The 23,012-nt window shown below is 44.7% G+C and overlaps 1 protein-coding gene across 3 annotated transcripts in view; it reads right to left on the reverse strand.

Moving 5' to 3' along the window:
• Nucleotides 1-23,012, reverse strand: part of otud5a (OTU deubiquitinase 5a) — a 68,410-nt gene that overhangs the window by 44,035 nt on the left and 1,363 nt on the right. For 2 of the 3 annotated variants that reach the window (XR_008809813.1, XM_056274046.1), the window contains exon 2: nt 17,648-17,741. Coding sequence is in view for 2 of the 3 variants with exons in the window: in XM_056274046.1 (XP_056130021.1) it covers nt 17,648-17,741 (94 nt within the window). In the remaining variant the exon portion in view is untranslated. The remainder of the gene's footprint in view (nt 1-17,647; nt 17,742-23,012) is intronic. The other variant, XM_056274047.1, reaches the window with a different exon arrangement.

Raw genomic sequence — 23,012 nt, forward strand, 5'->3', positions numbered from 1 at the left:
GCCATGGAACCAGGCAGTTCTAACCCTGACATTCCAGCCATGGAGCCAGGCAGTTCTAACCCTGACATTCCAGCCATGGATCCAAGCAGTTCTAACCCTGACATGACAGGTGAACGTTATCAAGGACCTGGCAGTAATCTTGATAACACATGTTCTGTGAGGCATTCCAGCCATGGAACCAGGCAGTTCTAACCCTGACATTCCAGCCATGGAGCCAGGCAGTTCTAACCCTGACATTCCAGCCATGGATCCAAGCAGTTCTAAGCCTGACATGACAGGTGAACGTTATCGAGGACCTGGCAGTAATCTTGATAACACATGTTCTGTGAGGCATTCCAGCCATGGAACCAGGCAGTTCTTACCCTGACATTCCAGCCATGGATCCAAGCAGTTCTAACCCTGACATGACCGGTGAACGTTATCGAGGACCTGGCAGTAATCTTGATAACACATGTTCTGTGAGGCATTCCAGCCATGGAACCAGGCAGTTCTTACCCTGACATTCCAGCCATGGATCCAAGCAGTTCTAACCCTGACATGACAGGTGAACGTTATCGAGGACCTGGCAGTAATCTTGATAACACATGTTGTGTGAGGCATTCCAGCCATGGAGCCAGGCAGTTCTAACCCTGACATTCCAGCCATGGAGCCAGGCAGTTCTAACCCTGACATTCCAGCCATGGAGCCAGGTCGTTCTAACCCTGACATGACAGGTGAACGTTATTGAGGACCTGGCAGTAATCCTGATAACACATGTTCTGTAGAACAGAACTAGGTGTGAGTCGGTTTTATTCTACAGGATCCGTGGGTGGAGCACCAAGCTGTTTTATAGCCCCAACCCAGTTCATCTTCTCACACTTTTTTTTTACAGTGACTTGCGAAAGGGCACGCAGGCAGCCTAACTGTCCTGTGTCATGTATAACTATTTTTCACCTCTATGAAGTTGCCACCCCATGCAATCAGAACATGAATAAAGATATTATCATTCGTTAGTGCTGCATTAGCGCCTAATGGTTTTTGAGATATTAAGCATTATATTTTATAGGCAGTGACGTCAACCTGCACACCATTATCATCAGATCAAGGAGGATCTTCTGCAGTAGGCCACATAGTGACCAAGGGCATCCCTCGATGGCCCTGATATGAAGGCAACAATTCCTGGTAGTGTGAATGATTCTTTGTGTAGTTGAAGTTGACTGGAAATTCAGACAGTGGATAATTAGTGTCCACACCTGTTTCTACGCATAATAGTCGTCTGGTAGTGTAGCTGTGTGTGACTGAGCCATGGCAGAGCAATTTCAATGATGAAGTGTCACGTTTCAAGCTGTCTGGGCCCTCACCAGGTAACTTCAATGGCCTCAAACATGTGGATGGATGGAGTAGTAGTCAATCTTCCAGTGCAGCTTGTAGATGACCCATTCCCTGCTGGTTAAATGTTAACACTGACATGGAGCAGACGGATTTCCCTTGAATGTCCTATGCTTCAGCAAAAGTGTGAGGAGGAGCACTGACCAAAGGCACAAGTATTGTTTACACACAGACGGGTTTTGCTGACTTTAACAGGCTCTTTGGCCATGAGGTTGCCATTTCTTAGAAGACAAACTTTGGTTTGTTTTCTTTTCAAGTTAGGGTCTACATGTGACCACTCAGGGCAAGGATTAAGGTAGGAAGAACTCCTCTTTTTAGGTGGAAGAGCAAGGCCTCTCCAGTTTTCAACAAATTCATCCCTTGGTAGATTGCTCTCTCCTGCCATTGTATGTTCATCTTATGATATTGCAAGTACCTCCTGATGCTGCGTCCCATGACCTGATCTGGATTCCTCCACCTTTAAGATATTTTTTCCAGTGTGTGCTAAAATCGTCACAGGTGCAGAGGACAGCTTCATCTTGCCTTCAATATGCCGTAGGTGATGGACAATGAAGCAGTCTACACAGACTGGCAAGTAATCATGCTTGAAGAGACCATATTTGATATTACTGAATTCTGCCTCAACACTGGCAGCAATTGCTGTAAGGTTTTCACCATTGTGCCTGTCCAAACAGGCAGGTAGCATGCCATTCGTCTGATATGAGGGACAAGCTCGGGAAGAAAGTGCAAATTGTCCCGATCACCATCATCCACCGCAAGCTTTTTGCTGTCATGACAGATCTCCATCATCCACTGCTTCAGATCTGTCTGGCATACATGAACAGCGCCTTTAAAATGGACCTCTTCCATGTCATTGCCTTTTATGGATGGAAGTGAATAGAATTTTTTTCCACTTCCAGTGTGGGAAGATGGCTGTGCAAATTCGCATTTGCAGCGGCCTCACCCAGTGCCAGTGTGGGAAGATGGCTGCGTGAATTCACATTTGTGGCAGCCCTCACCCAGTACTGTCCATGCAGTGTCTTTGTCCACATCTGCGTCTAAGTTTTGTCTTTGTTTGACGGCTGGGAGAGCTGGCACTGGATCGGCTGGGAGAGCGGGGCAGGCTAAGCTAACTGCTAGCCTATGCAGACTGGTAGTTCCGATAACACCGAGGGTGGTCTGGCGGCAGCCTCACCAGGCGTTGACTGTGGTGTTTTTGATGTTGTCATGAGGACTGCAGGGAGGTGTGTTGAGGATGTCTGGTTTGGAGAGCTGGCGCTGGATCGGCTGGGAAAGCTTGGTCTGCTTCGTCCAGAGGGTCCGGGGACCACGGCCCCTGCCTGGAGCTGCGCCCGAGGAAACGCCGAGGCCGGTCTGACAGGATGCGGAAGCAGGGCGGGGTGGGGAAGCGGAAGACAGCTGATGGAAGACAGCTGATGATTGCTTATGGCATGAAACAGGCTTGTACTGTCTCATAAAGAATTTACTTGAATCACTGAATCACAGGATTCTTTTGCTCCTTACTGGTTGAACACTTTCCCTACCGCTGAGGGTTTCTTTTAACAAAGTTATATATACTACATATACATATCTATATCTATCTATATATATATATATCTCAATACAGATGCAGGAAAAAAGTTTTAATACATTGCAGTACAGGCCTGTTTCATGCATGGCGCACTCATCAGCTACTAATGTGGTTCAACAACGAAAACACAGTTTACGTTGCCCAGCGCCATGCCCCTAATTTTGGTTGGACAGCGACCAATCAGATGAGGAAACATTTAAACTATAACAAACCAATGGGGTAGGTAGTTATGATGCACAGCAACCAATGGTGGGGCAGAAAACATTACAACCAATAGGGTAAGGGACTGGGGCTTGTTTTGAAAATATTTATGGACCAGGACACTGTTGAAATGGCATACATTTAAAATACAACAAGGTGATTTATGTAAATCATATAGTGGGGTGGTGTTGGGGAACAGTTGGAAGGACAGGCAGTTAAAAAAAAAAAGACATCTAATAAATGTTATGTATGTATCATCTAATGGGGGGGGGGATAATAACGACGTTTTACTTATTGCTACAAAGGAGATATGTTTTCAGTGTCTACAGCTGGTGGCCAATTTGTTTCTATTATTCAAGGTGGACGTATCAGGTCTGCAAATAATAAAATACTTCTCTGCCAAGCACAGGTCACATCTTTTACCTCTAACTGAATATGCGCTACTCTTTGTAAGGATTTTCCATGAGACAGAATAACCGATATTCTTATTTACCAATGACCAAATGTGGCGGCTCAAGGCCATTGCATGTCTTGCATGTTCATGTCTGAAGCTACTCATATGGGCGTTAAACCTCATTTTAAAAGGGTCCTCTGTTAATCCCACGTAAGTGTCCATATTGTAGTTGTCTTCTCTTGTGACCGATGCCTAGTAGATGACTCCCTCTGTGTGGCATTTTCCTTCAAGAGGACACGATGTCGTAACACCGGAGGCCTTTTTTTTTAATTGCCTGTCCTTCCAACTGTGCCCCAACACCGCCCCACTATATGATTTACATAAATTACCTTGTTATATTTTAAATGTATGCCATTTCAACAGTGTCCTGGTCCCTAAATGCTTTTCAAAACAAGCCCCAGTCCCTTACCCCATTAGTTGTAATCCTTTCTACCCCTCCATTGGTTGCTGTGCATCATAACTACCTACCCCATTGGTTTGTTATAGTTTGAACGTTTCCTCATCGGATTGGTTGCTGTCCAGCCGAAATTAGGGGCGTGGCGCTGGGCAACGTAAACTGTGTGTTTTCTTTGTTGAACCACATTAGCAGCTGATGAGTGTGCGACGCACGGAACAGGCCTGTACTGCAATGTATTAAAACTTTTTTTTCCTGCATCTGTATTGATATTCCGCTCCTCATTAGTTGAGCACTTATGAGAACACCACTGACGGTTTCGGAAAAAAACGCTATATATGCATGTGTGTACATATATATATGTGTGTGTGTGTGTGTGTGTGTGTGTGTGTGTGTGTGTGTGTGCATATAAGTATATGTCCGCCTATCTGTCAACCTGTATAAATATATATCACTCTGTCTGTTTGTCTGTCTGTGGTTGGGGTCAGATTCCCAACATTCCAGCCTTGACAAAACAAACTCACCTGATAAAGTCAGCTGAGTCACATATACACACACTACCTCTCTCTCTGTCTGTCTGTCTGTCTGTCTGTCTGTCTGTCTGTCTCTCTGAAACAGAAAGAGGCCGAGGCTGGAGAACATGAGGAAACCAGACAGACTGAGCAGGCAGGGGAGGAAGGTGGGCAGGCTGAGAAGGTTAAAGAAGGTGACCACGATGAGAAGGTGACAGGACTTGAGCAGCAGGTGGAAGCTGATGGCCAGGATGAGCAGGTAGGGGAGGATGAACAGAATAAAAAGGAAAATGAAGACAGTGAGAGAGAGAATAGCAACCTGGCTGGGTGAGACATGACTTGTGGTGGGAAGCAGCAAATACAGCAGACTGCTGTTAGAATGGCAGAGTCTGCACTTGAGGAAGAGGAAGGGATGCTGTCGGGTGATGAAATAGAATCAAAAAAGTCTATTAAAAGGAAGCCCACAAGCAGAGTGTTTCAAAAGGTAAAAAGCCATCCTCATCTTCTTCACCTGAGGAGCACACAAAAGAAAGAGACTGTGAGTTAGTTTTCACTCCTCGTACACAGGTGGACACCGAAGGGAGCTACGCTTTCATGAAGATCAGGAAGTTTTTACAGGTCGCCAAGGGTTTGAGGGCGGTCAAGGTGGAAAATTACTTTCCAGACTTGCAGCTTTTTGTGGACTCAGTCAGACGCGTAATGAAAAACGCAGGAGATTTGGATGTAACCACATTTACTGAGCAGGAAATCTTCAGACTGAAGAAACTTGTACAGAAAGTGAAATTGCAACTCCTCGATGACGCTTGAGTTTGGTGGACGAGCGTGTTGCACTGGACGATGTTCCTCTTACTGCTGCCGGAGGAGCCACTGATTCATGGAGCCAGGCTGGATGTCCATGACTGGTGCTCTCCAGGACTTTCCCAGAAACTGGTTTCCACCACGAACATCACCCTACAGAGCACAGCGGCCTCAGCAGGATCAGGACTTGACAACACCGAGGCAGTAGCTCAGCTGCTCAACAGGAGGTCTACATGCCGCACTAGAGACTGTTTAAAGCTCCGAAGTAAAAACCTGCCCGAAGAAGAGCTGAAGATGATGAGGGCCTACGACAGGGGAGCAGAGCTTCCACACAGAAGTGGCCTTTTTTCCAGAAGTTGGGGTGGTATTGTCCATAGTGGGAGTTGATGAAGATGTTTTTCTTGTTTTAACTTGTGTAGTGAGGGAAAGTCCTGGCTGTATTATTGGCTCTGTTTCATTTTATTTATTTGTGATGTAAACTGTGTAAACACAACAGCCACTGCACGTTGTGCGTCTTGGGAGAGAGCGCCTCCTCTGTTGCTCTCCCTGAGGTTGCTTCCTGTTTTTCCTCCCCGTTAAAGGGTTTTTAGGGAGTTGTTCCTCATCCCATGCTAGGGTCTAAGGGCAGGAGGTTGTGTTGCTGCAAACCCCGAGGTGAATTTGTGTTTGTTATGTTGGGCTATTTTATTTTGAAGTTCTGTTTTTACTAATACTTGTTGAGACCACTCAATGGTCTTTTATTCCTCAAACTTGTTTCTGTATGAGGCGGATATAAAGAGATGGCTGTGTTTGAGTATCAGCTGTTGGACTGTAATGTATTCTGAATACATGCACCTTTTTACAATCACATCTCTCTCTCTGTCTGTCTGTCTCTCTCTCTGTCTGTCTCTCTCTCTGTCTGTCTGTCTGTCTGTCTGTCTGTCTGTCTGTCTGTCTGTCTGTCTCTCTCTCTCTCTCTCTCTCTCTCTCTCTCTCTCTCTCTCTCTCCTGTCCTCAGGAAAAACTGTCAGCATATAAACTCCTCAGTGAGTTGTGTGTGTGTGTGTGTGTGTGTGTGTGTGTGTGAGAGTGAGTGAGTGAGTGAGTGAGTGAGTGAGTGAGTGAGTGAGTGAGTGAGTGACAGAGAGGCAGTGATTTCGCAGACATCACGTTGCTCACTCTGTTACTGGAACATTCTGTCCCCTGTTAGCAGAGAAGCTCACTGCTGATCAGCCCAGGCGTAGTTAATCAACCTTTGACCCCAGGCAGATGATGTCCTGTTTTGACCATTTCTGTCCCTACTTCTAAGAGGCATATTTGGGGAGGAAGTGACAAATGTTTTCCAAACTGCACATGGTCTTTGTCATTTGTGTAACAGTGAAGGGCCAGGTAGCTGCTCCAGCCATACCTTGGCAGATCCATGCTAGCATCACACAGATAAACATGTGGAGCGATCAGCTGAGGACCAGCTGATTAAAAACTGCATGTGTGTGATTCAGCGCAGCAGGAAACAGCTACAGCTGCACACATGACTGATACCCTCTCCGCCTCTCTCAGGGCGCATTCACACAGAATCAGGTGGTGCCTGAGCAATGCAAGTCCTCCCGTTCATTTTGAATGAGGGCAGTGCATTTAGGCTGCAGCAGTGCCTGCTGCAGGGGTTTCAGCAAAAAAAAAGAAAGAAAAGGCAGCGGCATCCCGCGAGCAAGCTGAACCAGATGCAACTTTTGCTGGAACACAACACGACGTCATGCTGCGGTGGCCAATCATGTGAGCCGCTGACCAGACCGAAGACGCCCATGTGGGCCATGATCACCGCAACGGCCGCTGTGGCCATCAGTGATCGCAATGGGCTCGTGATGCATCGGTTGACCCACAACCCTACCGGTTGGTTGGGTTGGAATGAGCTTACTAGAAAATATCATGGGTTCGGTCGGGCAGGTCAGAAAGTGACAAAGCAGCATTTTGAGTAAGTTATAAATAACTTACAGAAACACTACCTGCAATAGGGTCAGTTGTGCATTACTAGTCCACCTTCTCTTCCCCTCTCTGTCTCTCTTTCCCTCTCTCTCCCAAACACACACACACACACACACACACACACGCAGCTTTATCATCAGTTTGTGATTGTGGTTTTCGTCAGTGCATGTTGTTAGTGCTTCATAATTACCACCAACACGTTTTTAACAAGCCCCCCACCCCCAGCCCCTGTCTTTCTTTTCCACACCATACCACACATGGTTTTTCTCTCACCTCTCATACTTCCCCACTACTCCACTCGCTTGACCAACTGCACCCTCTAGTGGCAGGACGTCATAACCAGTCCACAACATGTACATGCAAATGCAGTACAACACAATGTGAACACAACATCTCCCTCTTTAAATCAATGTAACTTCCTATATAACGATGCCATTCTCAATGTTGTACGTAGCATGACTATGTACTCTTTTACCACAGACAAATCAACCAGTCTTACTGAAGTCAACAGCATGCATGCATTTTTTTTGGTCCAGAACACAGTCCTTCGCCCACGTAGGTGGATTCCTACACCTGGTAGGTCTATTTGGTTCATTAGACTCTGGTTGAGCATGAGTCTCTGGTTGGGGATTCACCAGTTCTCTGTCATTGTGGGAAGATGGCGGCATGGACTCGCGGTTGCAGCGGCCTCACCCAGTACCGATTATGCAGTGTCTTTGTCCACGTCTAAGTTTGTGTCATCATGTGAAGATTTTATTTTGATCATTGATTTCGCTTGGCTGGGAGAGCTAGTGCTGGATCAGCTGAGAGTTTGGTCTGTTGCGTCCTGTGGGCTCGAAGAGGAGGTACCGAGGGCGGTCTGACAGGATACGGAGGTGGGGCAGGCTAAGCTAACTGCTAGCCCATGGCCTTGCCTGAGAGGAAACACCGAGGCGGTCTGGTGGCGGCCTCGCCTAGCTTCAACTGTGCTGTGTTTTTGTCTGCGTCTGCGTTTGTGTCGTCGTGTGCAGTGTGGAGGAGGTGTGTCGAAGGTGTCTGGCTGGAGAGCTGGCTTTGGATTGGCTGAGGGAGCCTGGTCTGCTGCGTCTGATTGACCCAAGGATCACGGCCCTGCCTGGAGCTGCGCCTGAAGAGGAAGCAACAAGGGTGGTCTGATGGGACGCGGAAGCGGGGCAGGCTAGGCTAACTGCTAGTCAATGCAGACCGGCAGTTCCAACAGTCGTCCTTGCTGGCATTCGTTCTCCTGGATGGTGGGAGTTTTTGGACTGTGTTGCACTGGGTGGACTGTGTTGGTTGTTTGTGGTTTTTTTTTTACTCTGTTCTCTGTCTGTATGTTTTTGGTGGTTTTGGATATGTGTTTTTGTCTTTTGTGTTGCACTGCTGTGGGCTGGGGGAAATGGAATGTCGTTTCCTTTGTGTACATAGTACACAAGATGAAATGACGAATAAATTGTTCCTGATTGTCCATTATCGTGTTCAATTCTGGTAAAGCAGAGGTGTGATGCATTTTAGAGCCTTCCATCAATCAGCAGGTAAGTGTAAGGGCTCTTCTTTCTCACCATAATCCTTGGTTGTGTGAACTTTTGTTCTCCTTTCTTGGCCTTCCGTGGCATGCTCGCCCGTACTTGATCACCAGGCTGAAAGCACATTTGCACATCTCTTCTTATGTGTATACTGTCTTGATTTGTCCTGTTTCTCCTCTACTCTTTCTCTTACAGCACCCTCATCTACAGGAGCAGGAGCTACATCCAGGATTTTGAGTTTTTTCTCATTTGCCCTCCACAGAGTTGTTGTGATGGGCTTACTCCAGTGGGTGAATGAGGAGTTGCTTTGTGAGCCATAAGAAAGGATTGTATTGAGGCAGTCTGCAGACAGTCTTTCAGCATGCTGTTGAACCTCTCAACTTCTCCATTCGCATGGGGGTAGTATACAGATGATTTCAGGTGAACAATTTCTCTGTTTGAGAAAGTCCTTGAACTCAGCAGAGATAAACTGGGTTCCATTATCATTAACTAGTTCTCTTGGATTTCCCTCTCGTGAGAAGATCGCTGTTAGGAACTGAATGATTGTTGCAGTATCAACATGTGTGACAAAAGCTACTTCTACAAGCAGAATTGCAAACCTGCAGTCTCTTGATGCAGCTTCATAAAGACCAACAATGTCAATCAAGACCTCTTCCCATTCGGCAGCGGGTAACAGTAAAGGGTTCGGGTGGTAAATTAGAGCATATTTTAGTGGGTCGGGCGGTGCAGATTGACTCTCATAACGGGTGGGGTGGGTGCAGATATTAAAAAACCCTGACCTGTGCATCACTACAATGGGCTTCTTCCAAACATAGTGCTTCTTCCAAACCACCTTTGGCCCTGTTTTGACTGCAGGGAAACCCGATTTCTTTCTCAAATCTGATCTTTAGGACTGACCGTCCAGACTGTTATTTGCAAGCGATTGGATTTGGCTTTGTTCAGACTGCAGCCACATCATCGACCGATCTGCATTGGTTGCTGTGGTAACGACGTAGGCGTGGGTACATTGCACGTGTGTTATGTGACGTAATATGCTGGCGACTTCTGTGCAGACAGACAACAACAAACCACCATGGAGATGTGTCATCTCACCCTTCAGGCGCTGTCAAGCTGCGGTGCAGAACTCCTCCGTCGCACCAGACAATATCAGCGATGGAGGAGGCTGGTATATGCCACAATGTTAAGTGCTGCAGTCATGGCAGCCTTCGCTAGGCAGCACGAGGTGTGGTGCAACCCGAAAAGTGTTGACTGACTGGTGGGAAAATGGACTGTGGCATCCCCCCAAAGAGCTATGAGACAGTTCGCTTCTTCGTCTGTCCAGGGACTATTGTTCTCCATTTTTTAGGTTGTCTTCCTTCTCATTGCATGTGGGTTTGAACTTCCGCGCTCAGAATCTGACGTTAACATGTGTTGTGTTGTCTCTTGAGGGTTGTAGTGGTGTCTCTACAGGCGTACCTGCTCAGCCAGTCTACCTTTGAAAGCGCCAATCAGGAAATTAAAAGTGCAGTGCGCGCCCAGTCACAAAAATTCAGAGGTGCCCAAGCAAGCATGCACGACAACTTGCGGAGCCTCGTACTCAACATGATGTGATGGCATCATTTTGGCGTGCGCACTCTCACGCCGGGGACACTGCGTCGAGCATGAACCAAGCGTTAGTAAAGTGCGTGTGTGACTTACTAAAGTGCACGTATGAATTAAAAAATGATGTTCATGTCACCTCTTGGGCTCCATAGTACTGTAACGATACATGTACAGTTGAGTCAGATCGGGCAGCAACAGTGTTAAACCCCAAGACATTATGTATTCGGGTCAGAGTCTTGAAAGTAAATGAGAAGTCGATCATATTTCACAAGCCAGCAGATCATTCACTGCTGATCTCAGCACAGGAGAACTGGAGGAACACTGATGAACCAACAATAATTCACCTTATTCACTTCGCCAACCATGCAGTGCCATAGTCTCCAATGTTAAAACTCATCTCATCTCATCTTCAGCCGCTTTTCCGGGGTCGGGCTGCGGTAGCAGCAAGCTAAGTAGGGCACTCCAGATGTCCCTCTCCACAGCAACGCCCTCCAGCTCCTCGCGGGGGATCCCAAGGCGTTCCGAAGGAGCAGCAGTTCTACTCCAAGCTCCATCCGGATGTCTGAGCTCCTCACCCTATCTCTAAGGCTGAGCCCAGACACCCTATGGAGGAAACTCATTTCATCCGCTCATATCGGCGATCTCACCCTGTCAGTCACTACCCAAAGCTCAAGACCATAGGTGAGCATTGGAACGAAGATTGACTGGTAAATTGAGAGCTTTGCCTTCCGACTCAGCTCCCTCTTCACCACAACGGTCCGGTACAATATCCGCATTACTGCTGATGCTGCACCAATCTATCAATCTCACACTCCATCCTACCCTCACTCGTGAACAAGAACCCGAGATACTTGAACTCCTTCACTTGGGGCAGCAACTCATCCCCAACCCGGAGGGAGCAATCCACCATTTTCTGGTAGAGAACCATGGCCTCAGACTTGGAGGTGCTGACTTCCATCATCCCAGCCATTTCACACTCAGCTGCAAACCACCCCAGTGTGCGCCGGAGGTCGCGTTCTGATGAAGCCAACAAAACCACATCATCTGGAAAGAGCAGAGATGCAATTCTGAGGTTCCCAAAACGGACACACTCCTCACCTTGGCTGCGTCTTGAGATCCTGTCGATGAATATCACAAACAGAATCGGAGACAAGGGACAACCTTGGCAGAGTCCGACACCCACTGAAAATGTGTTTGACTTTGTGCCAAGAATGCAGACACAGCTCTCACTTTGGTTATACAAGGACCGGGTGGCTTGTAGCAACTGTCCCGGTACCCCATACTCCCGCAGTACCCCCCACAGAGTGTCCCGGGGTACACGGTTGTAAGCCTACTCCAAGTTCACAAAACACATGTAGACTGGCTGGTCAAACTCCCATGCATCCCAGAGCACTTCCACAAGGGTAAAGAGTTGATCCGTTCTTCCACGGCCAGGACGGAATCCACGATGTTAAAACTGCTATAAAAATACGATTTCAAGAGTAAGACTAACCACAGTCACACTGGAAATCATCTCAGTAGCTACAATAACACATTTCCCATGGCTGAGATGTTTTCTTACTATAGTTTTATGAATGAAAGTCAATCAGCAGAGCAGCCATTCACCTTCATTCATTTTATATCATGAAAACCCTGACGGTTAAACACATTTGAAGTCTTTTAATAAGGGCTTTGAAATCATGATAGCCTGATCTGTCATTTCATGTCAGACTTGGTCACTTTTGTGTGAGGGTCTACCAAGGAGGCTGCACATCCACAGACTGACAGGCAAAACGTTTTTACCCGGTACATTTTTTTAGCTTGAGTGCTGCATTTTTTTTTTTATAAATTTGTTTCAGATTTTTCCCTTTTTCTCCCAATTTCGTGGCCAATTGATCCCTATTTTAGTTCAAACACCCTCTCTCATACTGCATGCGTTCGCCAACTGTATCTCTTCGGCCGGCAGGCTCAAAGGAGACGCCTCACCACTTTCGTGACCAGGCGAATCCAGGCTGAACCACTGCTTTTTCCGACACACACAAAGACGCATTTATGTGACGAACACAAGCCGACTCCGCCCCCCTCCCGAAGACAGTGTTGCCAATTATTGCTGCTTCATCGAGTCCGACCATAGTCGGATCTGACGAGACCGGGGTGAAAACCCCGGTCCCCAGTGGGCAACTGCATTGACACAAAGCCAATGCTTAGACCGCTACACCACCGCGGACCCTAGGAAGTGCTGCATATTAACAGGTTTTTTTCCCCTATATTTCCTATTCAGTCAACTTTGGCACTGCTCAAAAGTCTTATAATGGCAGGAAAAACACTGGTTTTTCTGTCCATGTGTTTGTGTATTTCCTTCTCCCGGTGGGCGAAAAAAGGGTTTGTCTCCAAGTCCGAGCAGCGGAGAAGATAAGATTTACTTAATTGATCTCTGTGGGGAAATTCATCCTCTGCATTTAAGCCATCCCAAAACGCACTGTAGCTACAAGCAGTGGGCAGCTGCAGCACCCAGGGACCAACTCCGGTTCTTCTTTCTATGCCTCTGTCAGGGGCACAGGCAGGAGTATAACCCTAACATGCAAGTCATTTTGATGGTGGAAGGACACCCACGCAGACACGGGGAGAACATGCAAACTCCACACAGAAAGGACCTGGGATGGCCTGGGGTTTGAACCCAGGGACCTTCTTGCTGTGAGGAACAGTGCTAACCCCTGAGCAACCGTGCCACCCACGGAAAAGGGGAGATATGTGTGACTGGTGGAGATCTGCACTCTACTGAGTGCAATCCTCTAGTTACAAATGAGTATCAAGTACTCAGATTTTGTTATGGCTCATAATACACCGAACATGTTAAAAACAATTAGTTTGTTGAGAGGGAATTTTTTGCTGCAGAAAACATAACTCCCATAATTTATTACAGCATAACTTGGTATCTTGTCAAACTTATCAGCCTTACCTAAACTGTCTCAAATGATCTTTAAATAACGGCCTTGTAGTGTAAGGATATTTCATCCTGTTTAATGTGAATTACAGTACTGATTCCAAAAAATTCTGACAGTAATTTTTTTGATGATTATGACAATCATTATTACTGTTTCAGTAACTATTAATCATCACCTATTAACTGATATGGTATTAATTTTTACTATTTGGTTGGCATTTGTTTTAACCCAGCCACTGAGGATACACAAGCCAGGGCATTCTTACTGCCGGTACCAAGCACAGGTAAATGGGGAGGGTTGCGTCAGGGAGGGCATCCGGCGTAAAATCTTTGCCAAATCAAATATGCGGATCAAAAATCAGATTTCCATACAGGGTCGGTCGAGGCCCGTGTTACCAACGACCGCCACCGGCACTGTTGGTCAGCATGTTGCCAGTGGAAACTATGCTACTGTTGGGTGAAGGAGAAGGAGAGGGGGAAGGTATGTCCAGAGGCAGCGAGAGAGAAGGAAGGGTAGGAGTGTGGAGGTGAGAGTTGGAACTTTGAATGTTGGCACTATGACTGGTAAAGGGAGAGAGCTGGCTGATATGATGGAGAGAAGGCCAGGAGCATCAGAGGTGGTTCAAACTCTTCTACCATGGTGTGGATGGGAGGAGAAATGGGGTAGGGGTAATTCTGAAGGAAGAGTATGTCAAGAGTGTGCTGGAGGTGAAGAGAGTGTCAGACAGAGTGATGAGTATGAAGCTGGAAATCGAAGGTGTATTGCTGAATGTTATCAGTACATATACCCCGCAAGTTGGGTGTGAGATGGAAGACGGAGAAGAATTCTGGAGAGAGTTGGATGACGTGGTGGAGAGGGTACCCAAGGAGGAGAGAGTGGTGACTGGAGCGGACTTCAATGTGCATGTTGGTGAAGGGAACAGAGGTGATGAGGAGGTGATGGGTAGGTATGGAGTCAAGGAGAGAAATGTGGAAGGACAGATGGTGGGGGATTTTGTGAAAAGGACGGAATTGGCTGTGGTGAATACATATTTCAAGAAGAGGGAGGAACACAGGGTGACGTACAAGAGTGGAGAAAAGTGCACACAGGTGGACTATATCTTATGTAGAAGGTGCCATCTAAAAGGGATTGGAGACTGCAAGGTGGTGACAGGGGAGAACGTAGCTAGGCAGCATCGGATGCTGGTCTGTAGGATGACTTTGGAGACCAAGAAGAGGAAGACAGCGAAGGCAGAGCCAAGGAAGGATCAAATGGTGGAAGCTGAAGAAGGAAGACTGTTATGTGGAGTTCAGGGAGGAGTTAAGACAGGCACTGGGTGGTAGTGAAGAGTTGCCAGATGGCTGGGCAACCACTACAGAAATAGTGAGGGAGACAACTAGGAAGGTACTTGGTGTGTCATCTGGACAGAGGAAGGAAGACAGTGAGACTTGGTGATGGGATGAGGAAGTACAGCAAAGTATACAGAGGAAGAGGTTGGCAAAGAAGAAGTGGGATAGTCAGAGAGATGAAGAAAGTAGACGGGGGTACAAGGAGATGCAGTGTAAAGTGAAGAGAGAGGTGGCAAAGGCAAAGGAAAAGGTGTATGGTGAGTTGTATTACAGGTTAGACACTAAGGAAGGTGAAAAGGACTTGTACCGATTGGCTAGACAGAGGGACCAAGCTGCAAAGGATGTGTAGCAGGTTAGGGTGATCAAGGATAGAGATGGAAATGTGTTGACAAGCGAGGAGCGTGTGCTGAGAAGGTGGAAGGAGTAATTGAGGGGCTGATGAATGAAGAAAATGAGAGTGAGAGAAGGTTGGATGATGTGGGGATAGTCAATCTGGAGGCACGGTGGATTAGCAAGGAGGAAGTGAGGGCAGCTATGAATAGGATGAACAGTGGAAAGGTGGTTAGTCCAGATGACATACCTGTGGAGGCATGGAGGTGTTTAGGAGAGATGGCAGTGGGGTTTTTAACTAGATTGTTTAACACAATCCTGGAAAGTGAGAGGATGCCTGAGGAGTGGAGAAGAAGCATACTGGTACCGATTTTCAAGAACAAGGGTGATGTGCAGAACTGTAGCAACTACAGAGGTATAAAGTTGATCAGTCACAGCATGAAGATATGGGAAAGAGTAATAGAAGCTAGGTTAAGAGGAGAGGTGATGATCAGCGAGCAGCAGTATGGTTTCATGGCATGAAAGAGCACCACAGATCAAATCAAATCAATTTTATTTGTATAGCCCAATATCACAAATTACAAATTTGCTTCCGTGGGCTTAACAGCCACACAACATCCTGTCCTTAGACCCTGTCATCGGATAAGGAACAACTCCCTAAAAAAACCCTTTAACAGGGTGAAAAAATAGGAAGAAACCTCAGGGAGAGCAACAGAGGAGGGATCTCTCTCCCAAGATGTGATGTTTGCTTTGAGAATGTTGATGGAGACGTATAGAGAAAGTCAGAAGGAGTTACATTGTGTCTTTGTGGGTTTAGAGAAAGCATATGACAGGGTGCCGAGACAGTAGGTGTGGTATTGTATGAGGAAGTGGGGAGTGGCAGAGAAGTATGGAGGAGTGGTGCAGGATATGTATGAGGGAGGTGTGACAATGGTGAGTTGTGTGGTTGGAATGACAGATGGGTTCAAGGTGGAGGTGGGATTACATCACAGATCAGTTCTGAGCCCTTTCTTGTTTGCAATGGTGCTGGACAGGTTTACAGACGACATCAGGCAGGAGTCTCCATGGACTATGATGTTTGCTGATGACATTGTTATCTGTAGTGAGAGTAGGGAGCAGGTTGAGAAGAGCCTGGAGAGGTGGCTGTATGCACTGGAGAGAAGAGGAATGAAAGTCAAGTCAGCCCAAGACGGAATACCTATGCGTGAATGAGAGGGAGGACAGTGGAATGGTGAGGATGCAAGGAGTAGAGGTGACGAAGGTGGATGAGTTTAAATACATGGGGTCAACTGTTCAACATAATGGGGAGCATGGAAGAGTTTAGCAAGGGAAGAAAAAAAATTAACTAGGAGAGAAGATGGTGGATGTCTCTGACTGAACACCTCCATATGGATCATATGGTGATGTTTAGTGGCTGTCTATTGGTTCTTTCATACGATATTTACACATCAGAACATGGCACTGAGGAAAAGACAGGAGGTGGAGCTGGAGGTGGCAGAGATGAAGATGATAAGATTTTCATTGGGAGTGACGAAGAAGGCCAGGATTAGGAACGAGTATATTAGAGGGACAGCTCAGGTTGGACGGTTTGGAGACAAAGCAAGAGAGGCAAGATTGAGATGGTTTGGACATGTGTGGAGGAGAGATGCTGAGTATATTGGGAGAAGGATGCTGAATATGGAGCTGCCAGGGAAGAGGAAAGGAAGGCCAAAGAGTTGGTTTATGGATGTGGTGAGGGAGGACATGCAGGTGGCTGGTGTGACAGAGGAAGATGCAGAAGGCAGGAAGAGATGGAAACGGGTGATCCACTGTGGCGCCCCCTAACGGGAGCAGCCAAGAATAGTAGTAGAAGTAGTAGTAGTAGTAGGTTAGCATTAGTTTAACTTCATTTATAGTATGTTTTTGTCATCAATTTATGAATTGTCAATGTCTGACTTTTCGGTAACAATCATGATATTTTGCTTATCATGACATGTACTAAAATGAAATATAATTACTAATATAATTACTAGGTTGTCCAAGTTTGGTAGTTATTAGTTGATGGAGCTTTATGACGACAGGGCCTGATGTCTTCTTAAATGTACCGGATTTTGAGCGGAGCTCCCGGATTATCAGCACGTCAGATCCCTTCTGCAACTGAACTGCAAAAATCATCAAACTTTATACAAATTGTGGGAAAAAAAATATCTAGTCATGTGTCCTAAATAAAGTGTGTATTGGTTAAAGTTTCAGTAATGTTTGACGCATTTTGTTTGTGACAAAGGCTATGACATACCGGGGACAGCCTGTATGCCTCCTGATGTAAATGAATCATAAGAGGGATGAGCGTGCACAGAAGCACTGTTTGTGGTGCTCAGTTATGACCTATCACAAAAATAAACCCCAACTCTTTATAGATTTCACAGACCTGACATTTATCAAACTCTGGAAAAAAAAGTGTTTGCATGATAAAGTTAACAATTCACAAAATTTGACATCTGAGAAATAATTATTTCAGGGGTAAGTATTGGAAAAAATGATTGGGACTCTATGGAACAATTGGCTGGATGGAGCTGATCCTGGGGTTTTGGCTGCAGTATCGGCGCTATCCACTCGTTACAGAGGCTTCAAACTCAAGAGGCAAAACCCTGAGCTCCTGGGGATGACGTACCAATCTGAGAACAGCCACTAGGGGGCAATAGTGACGAGACCTGAGAGGCACTCACCCACTGCTCTGAACAAACAGGCTCCATCCTCCTTCATCTTCTTGATGACGAAACCTTTCTTCTCCCCAAGAGCCTTCTCAAACCAGTGCTCCTGCTGACAACACACACAGCACACATATACACACACACAGTACAAAAGACACACAGTACACAATAAATACACAAAGTACACACACATGCAGTACATATACATACACACATACATACACAGTACACAATATTCATTCATACAGTACACAATACATACACGATACACAGTTCACAACACACACACAAACACATAACACAACACACAGATAAGAGACAGAAAAGAGTACTTGTTAGAGCTTAACATCATGTTGTCATAAATGTTTATTACAAAGGTTTGTACCAAAACACACACCACCGTTTCCTCTCCTGCATTTCAAGAAGTGATAGAGATAGAATGATGATGGATGATAGAGAAGTGATAGATAGAATAATGATGGATGATAGAAAAGTGATGGAGAAATAGAATGATGATGGATGATAGAAACACGACGGAGATAGAATCATGATGGATGATAGAGAAGTGATAGATAGAATAATGATGGATGATAGAAAAGTGATGGAGAAATAGAATGATGATGGATGATAGAAACACGACGGAGATAGAATCATGATGGATGATAGAGAAGTGATAGATAGAATAATGATGGATGATAGAAAAGTGATGGAGAAATAGAATGATAATGGATGATAGAAAAACGACAGAGATAGAATCATGATGGATGATAGAAAAGTGACAGAGAGATAGAATGATGATGGATGATAGAAACACGACAGAGATAGAATCATGATGGATGATAGAAAAGCGACAGACAGAATGATGGATGATAGAAAAGTGACAGAGATAGAATGATGATGGATGATAGAAAAGCGACAGAGAGATAGAATGATGATGGATGATAGAGAAGTGATAGAGAGATAGAATGATGATGGATGGTACAAGAGTGGCATAGAAATAGGATGATGATGATGGATGATAGAAGTGATAGAGATAGAATGATGGATGATAGAAAAGTGACAGAGAAATAGGATGACGATGGATGATAGAGAAATGATAGATAGAATGATGATGAATGATAGAGTAGTGATAGAGAGCTAGAATGATGATGGATGATAGCGAGATAGAATGATGATGGATGGTAGAAAAGTGACAGAGAGATAGGATGATGATGGATGATAGAGAAGTGATAGAATAATGATGGATGATAGAGAAGTAAGAGAGATAGAATGATGATGATAGAAAAGTGATGGAGATAGAATATAATAATAAATCAATCTTATATAGCGCTTTTCTAGTACTCAAAGTCGCTTTACAATAAATGGAGTGAAACAAGACGACAGATGAACATAACACAGACATACAGGGGTGGATGGGAAGGGGGGCTATGAGAGGGAGAAGCGGCAGCTACACACGACGCCAGCAGTACTCTCCCACTTGGAAAGATATAAAGGGAAAGAAAAACAAACATCATAAATCACATAAATCACAGATGCAGAATGATGATTGATATAGAAAAGTGAGAGAAATAGAACGATGATAGAAAAGTAACAAGGGAGATAGAATGATGATGGATGATAGAGAGAAAGAATGATGATGGATAAATAATCATCATCTTTCTCTCTATCTAAAAGCGACAGAGTATGATGACAGATGATAGAAAAGTGACAGAGAGATAGAATGATGATGGATGATAGAAAAGTGACAGATAGAATGATGATGGATGATAGAGAAGTAATAGAGAGATAGAATGATGATGGATGATAGAAAGGTGACAGAGAGATAGAATGATGATGGATGATAGAAAAGTGAAAGAGAGATAAAATGACAGATGACTGAAAAGTGACACAGAGATAGAATGATGACGGATGACAGAAAAGTGACAGAAAGACAGGATGATAACGGATGATAGAGAAGTAATAGAGACAGCATGATGACAGATGATAGAGAATTAATAGAGAGATAGCATGATGACGGATGATAGAAAAGTGACAGAGAGACAGCATGATGATGGATGATAGAGAAGTAAGAGAGATAGAATGATGACGGATGATAGAGAAGTAATAGAGAGATAGAATGGATGATAGAAAGGTGACAGAGAGACAGCATGATGACAGATGACAGAAGAGTGACAGAGACGGCATGATGACAGATGATAGAGAAGTAATACGAGAGATAGAATGATGACGGATGATAGAAAAGCGACAAAGAGACAGCATGATGACAGATGATAGAAAAGTGACAGAGACAGCATGATGACAGATGACAGAAAAGTGACAGAGACAGCATGATGATGGATGATAGAGAAGTAATAGAGAGACAGCGTGATGACAGATGATAGAGAAGTAATAGAGAGACAGCATGATGATGGATGATAGAGAAGTAATAGAGAGATAGAATGATGATGGATGATAGAAAAGAGACAGAGATAGAATGAGGACAGATGTCAGAAAAGTGACAGAGACAGCATGATGACGGATGATAGAGAAGTAATAGAGAGATAGAATGATGACGGATGATAGAGAAGTAATAGAGAGATAGAACGATGATGGATGATAGAGAACTAATAGAGAGACAGCATGATGACAGATGATAGAGAAGTAATAGAGAGATAGCATGATGACGGATGATAGAGAATAGAGAGACAGCATGATGATGGATGATAGAGAAGTAATAGAGATAGAATGATGATGGATGATAGAAAAGAGACAGAGATAGAATGAGGACAGATGACAGAAAAGTGACAGAGAGACAGCATGATGACAGATGATACAAAAGTGATAGAGACAGCATGATGACAGATGATACAAAAGTGATAGAGACAGCATGATGACGGATGATAGAGAAGTAATAGAGAGATAGAATGATGACGGATGATAGAGAAGTAATAGAGAGATAGAACGATGATGGATGATAGAGAAGTAATAGAGAGACAGCATGACAGATGATAGAGAAGTAATAGAGAGATAGCATGATGACGGATGATAGAGAAGTAATAGAGAGATAGAATGATGACGGATGACAGAAAAGCGACGGAGAGACAGCATGATGACAGATGACAGAAAAGTGACAGAGATAGAATGATGACGGATGATAGAGAAGTAATAGAGATAGAATGATGACGGATGACAGAAAAGTGACAGAGATAGAATGATGACGGATGATAGAGAAGTAATAGAGAGATAGAATGATGACGGATGATAGAGAAGTAATAGAGAGATAGAATGATGATGGATGACAGAAAAGTGAGAGACAGCATGATGATGGATGATAGAGAAGTAACAGAGAGATAGAATGATGACGGATGACAGAAAAGCGACAGAGAGACCGCATGACGACAGATGACAGAAAAGTGACAGAGACAACATGATGACAGATGATAGAGAAGTAATAGAGAGATAGAATGATGATGGATGATAGAGAAGTAACAGAGAGATAGAATGATGACGGATGACAGAAAAGCGACAGAGAGACAGCATGACGACAGATGACAGAAAAGTGACAGAGACAACATGATGACAGATGATAGAGAAGTAATAGAGAGATAGAATGATGATGGATGACAGAAAAGTGACAGAGAGACAGCATGATGACAAATGATAGAAAAGCGACAAAGAGACAGCATGATGACAGATGATAGAGAAGTAATAGAGAGATAGAATGATGACGGATGATAGAGAAGAGACAGAGATAGAATGATGACAGATGACAGAAAAGCGACAGACAGCACGATGACAGATGATAGAAAAGTGACAGAAAGACAGGATAATGACGGATGATAGAGAAGTAAGAGATAGAATGATGATGGATGACAGAAAAGTTACAGAGATAGAATAATGACGGATGATAGAGAAGAGACAGAGATAGAATGATGACAGATCACAGAAAAGCGACAGAGACAGCACGATGACGGATGATAGAAAAGTGACAGAAAGACAGGATAATGACGGATGATAGAGAAGTAAGAGATAGAATGATGACGGATGATAGAGAAGTAAGAGATAGAATGATGATGGATGACAGAAAAGTTACAGCGATAGAATGATGACGGATGATAGAGAAGTAATAGAGATAGAATGATGACGGATGATAGAAAAGAGACAGAGATAGAATGATGACAGATGACAGAAAAGCGACAGAGAGACAGCACGATGACAGATGACAGAAAAGCGACAGAGACAACATGAAGACAGATGATAGAGAAGTAATAGAGAGATAGAATGATGATGGATGACAGATAAGCGACAGAGATAGAATGATGACGGATGATAGAAAAGCGACAGAGAGATAGAATGATGACAGATGACAGAGAAACTCTTCTGTGTTGAGAGATAAGCTCGTGGCGTCAACATATTTTAATATCACATCTTTTCCAGTAGTGTTCTTGACAGGAAGCAGGGCATCGAGTTTAAAGAGTGTGATAAGTTACCATTACAATAAAACTGCTGTTTTCCTCAAACTCTGCCTGCTTAAAGATGGCGGTGAGCTACTATATTCTGCTGCCAGATTCATCAGAACAGCATAATAAACATTAGTACTGTGCAGAACACATGATGACTACTTGGAGGGAGGCTTGTTATGGGTCAACAGGGTTTAGTTTAACACAGGAAGACAAAAAATGAACTAGGACAGAAGATGGTGGGTGTCTCTGACTGAACACCTCCACATGGATCATGTGTGATGTTGGGTGGATGTCTGTCAGTGCTTTCATAAGATATTCACACACCAGAACATGTTGCTAAATGATCACTAGTCATGTGGATATGGTGACTAAGCAGGTAGGGACATTCATGTTCATGTCACTAAAACAGTGGAATAAGTTCAGAAAACTGCCTCACTTTACTGTAATGCAGCCTTTAAGACCAGCGAACGACAACACTGTACTTATATCACCACATTACCACAACCACAACACACCTGGTCTCACATCACCATGTCCACATTATATCCACATACTGACCAGAACATTCATGACTAACCCAGAATGGAGGAAAATGTGAAAACTGTGCATGTGTTTTATTACTGAACATGATCTGGTTCCTGTGCGTGTCTGTCAGAGGAAGCACTTCCATCTCCACATTACACATGTTCAGTACACACGCAGACCGACGGCCTTCTGTGTGTGCTCTCAACTGACAACCTGCTTTGGTGTTTAAGTGTGAATGAAGCAGATATTTCCACATACATCTCTACTGCTGGAGACACACACACACACACACACACACACACACACACACACACACACACACACACACACACACACACACAAACTTATGGCTTTGTTTATTGACAAGTATTCTAGATCTCGCTGTCCACACAGTGGTTAACAGTTTGTGTGTG

This window comes from Lampris incognitus, chromosome 2 (genome assembly GCF_029633865.1).
Source record: "Lampris incognitus isolate fLamInc1 chromosome 2, fLamInc1.hap2, whole genome shotgun sequence".
NCBI classification, from domain to species: domain Eukaryota; kingdom Metazoa; phylum Chordata; class Actinopteri; order Lampriformes; family Lampridae; genus Lampris; species Lampris incognitus.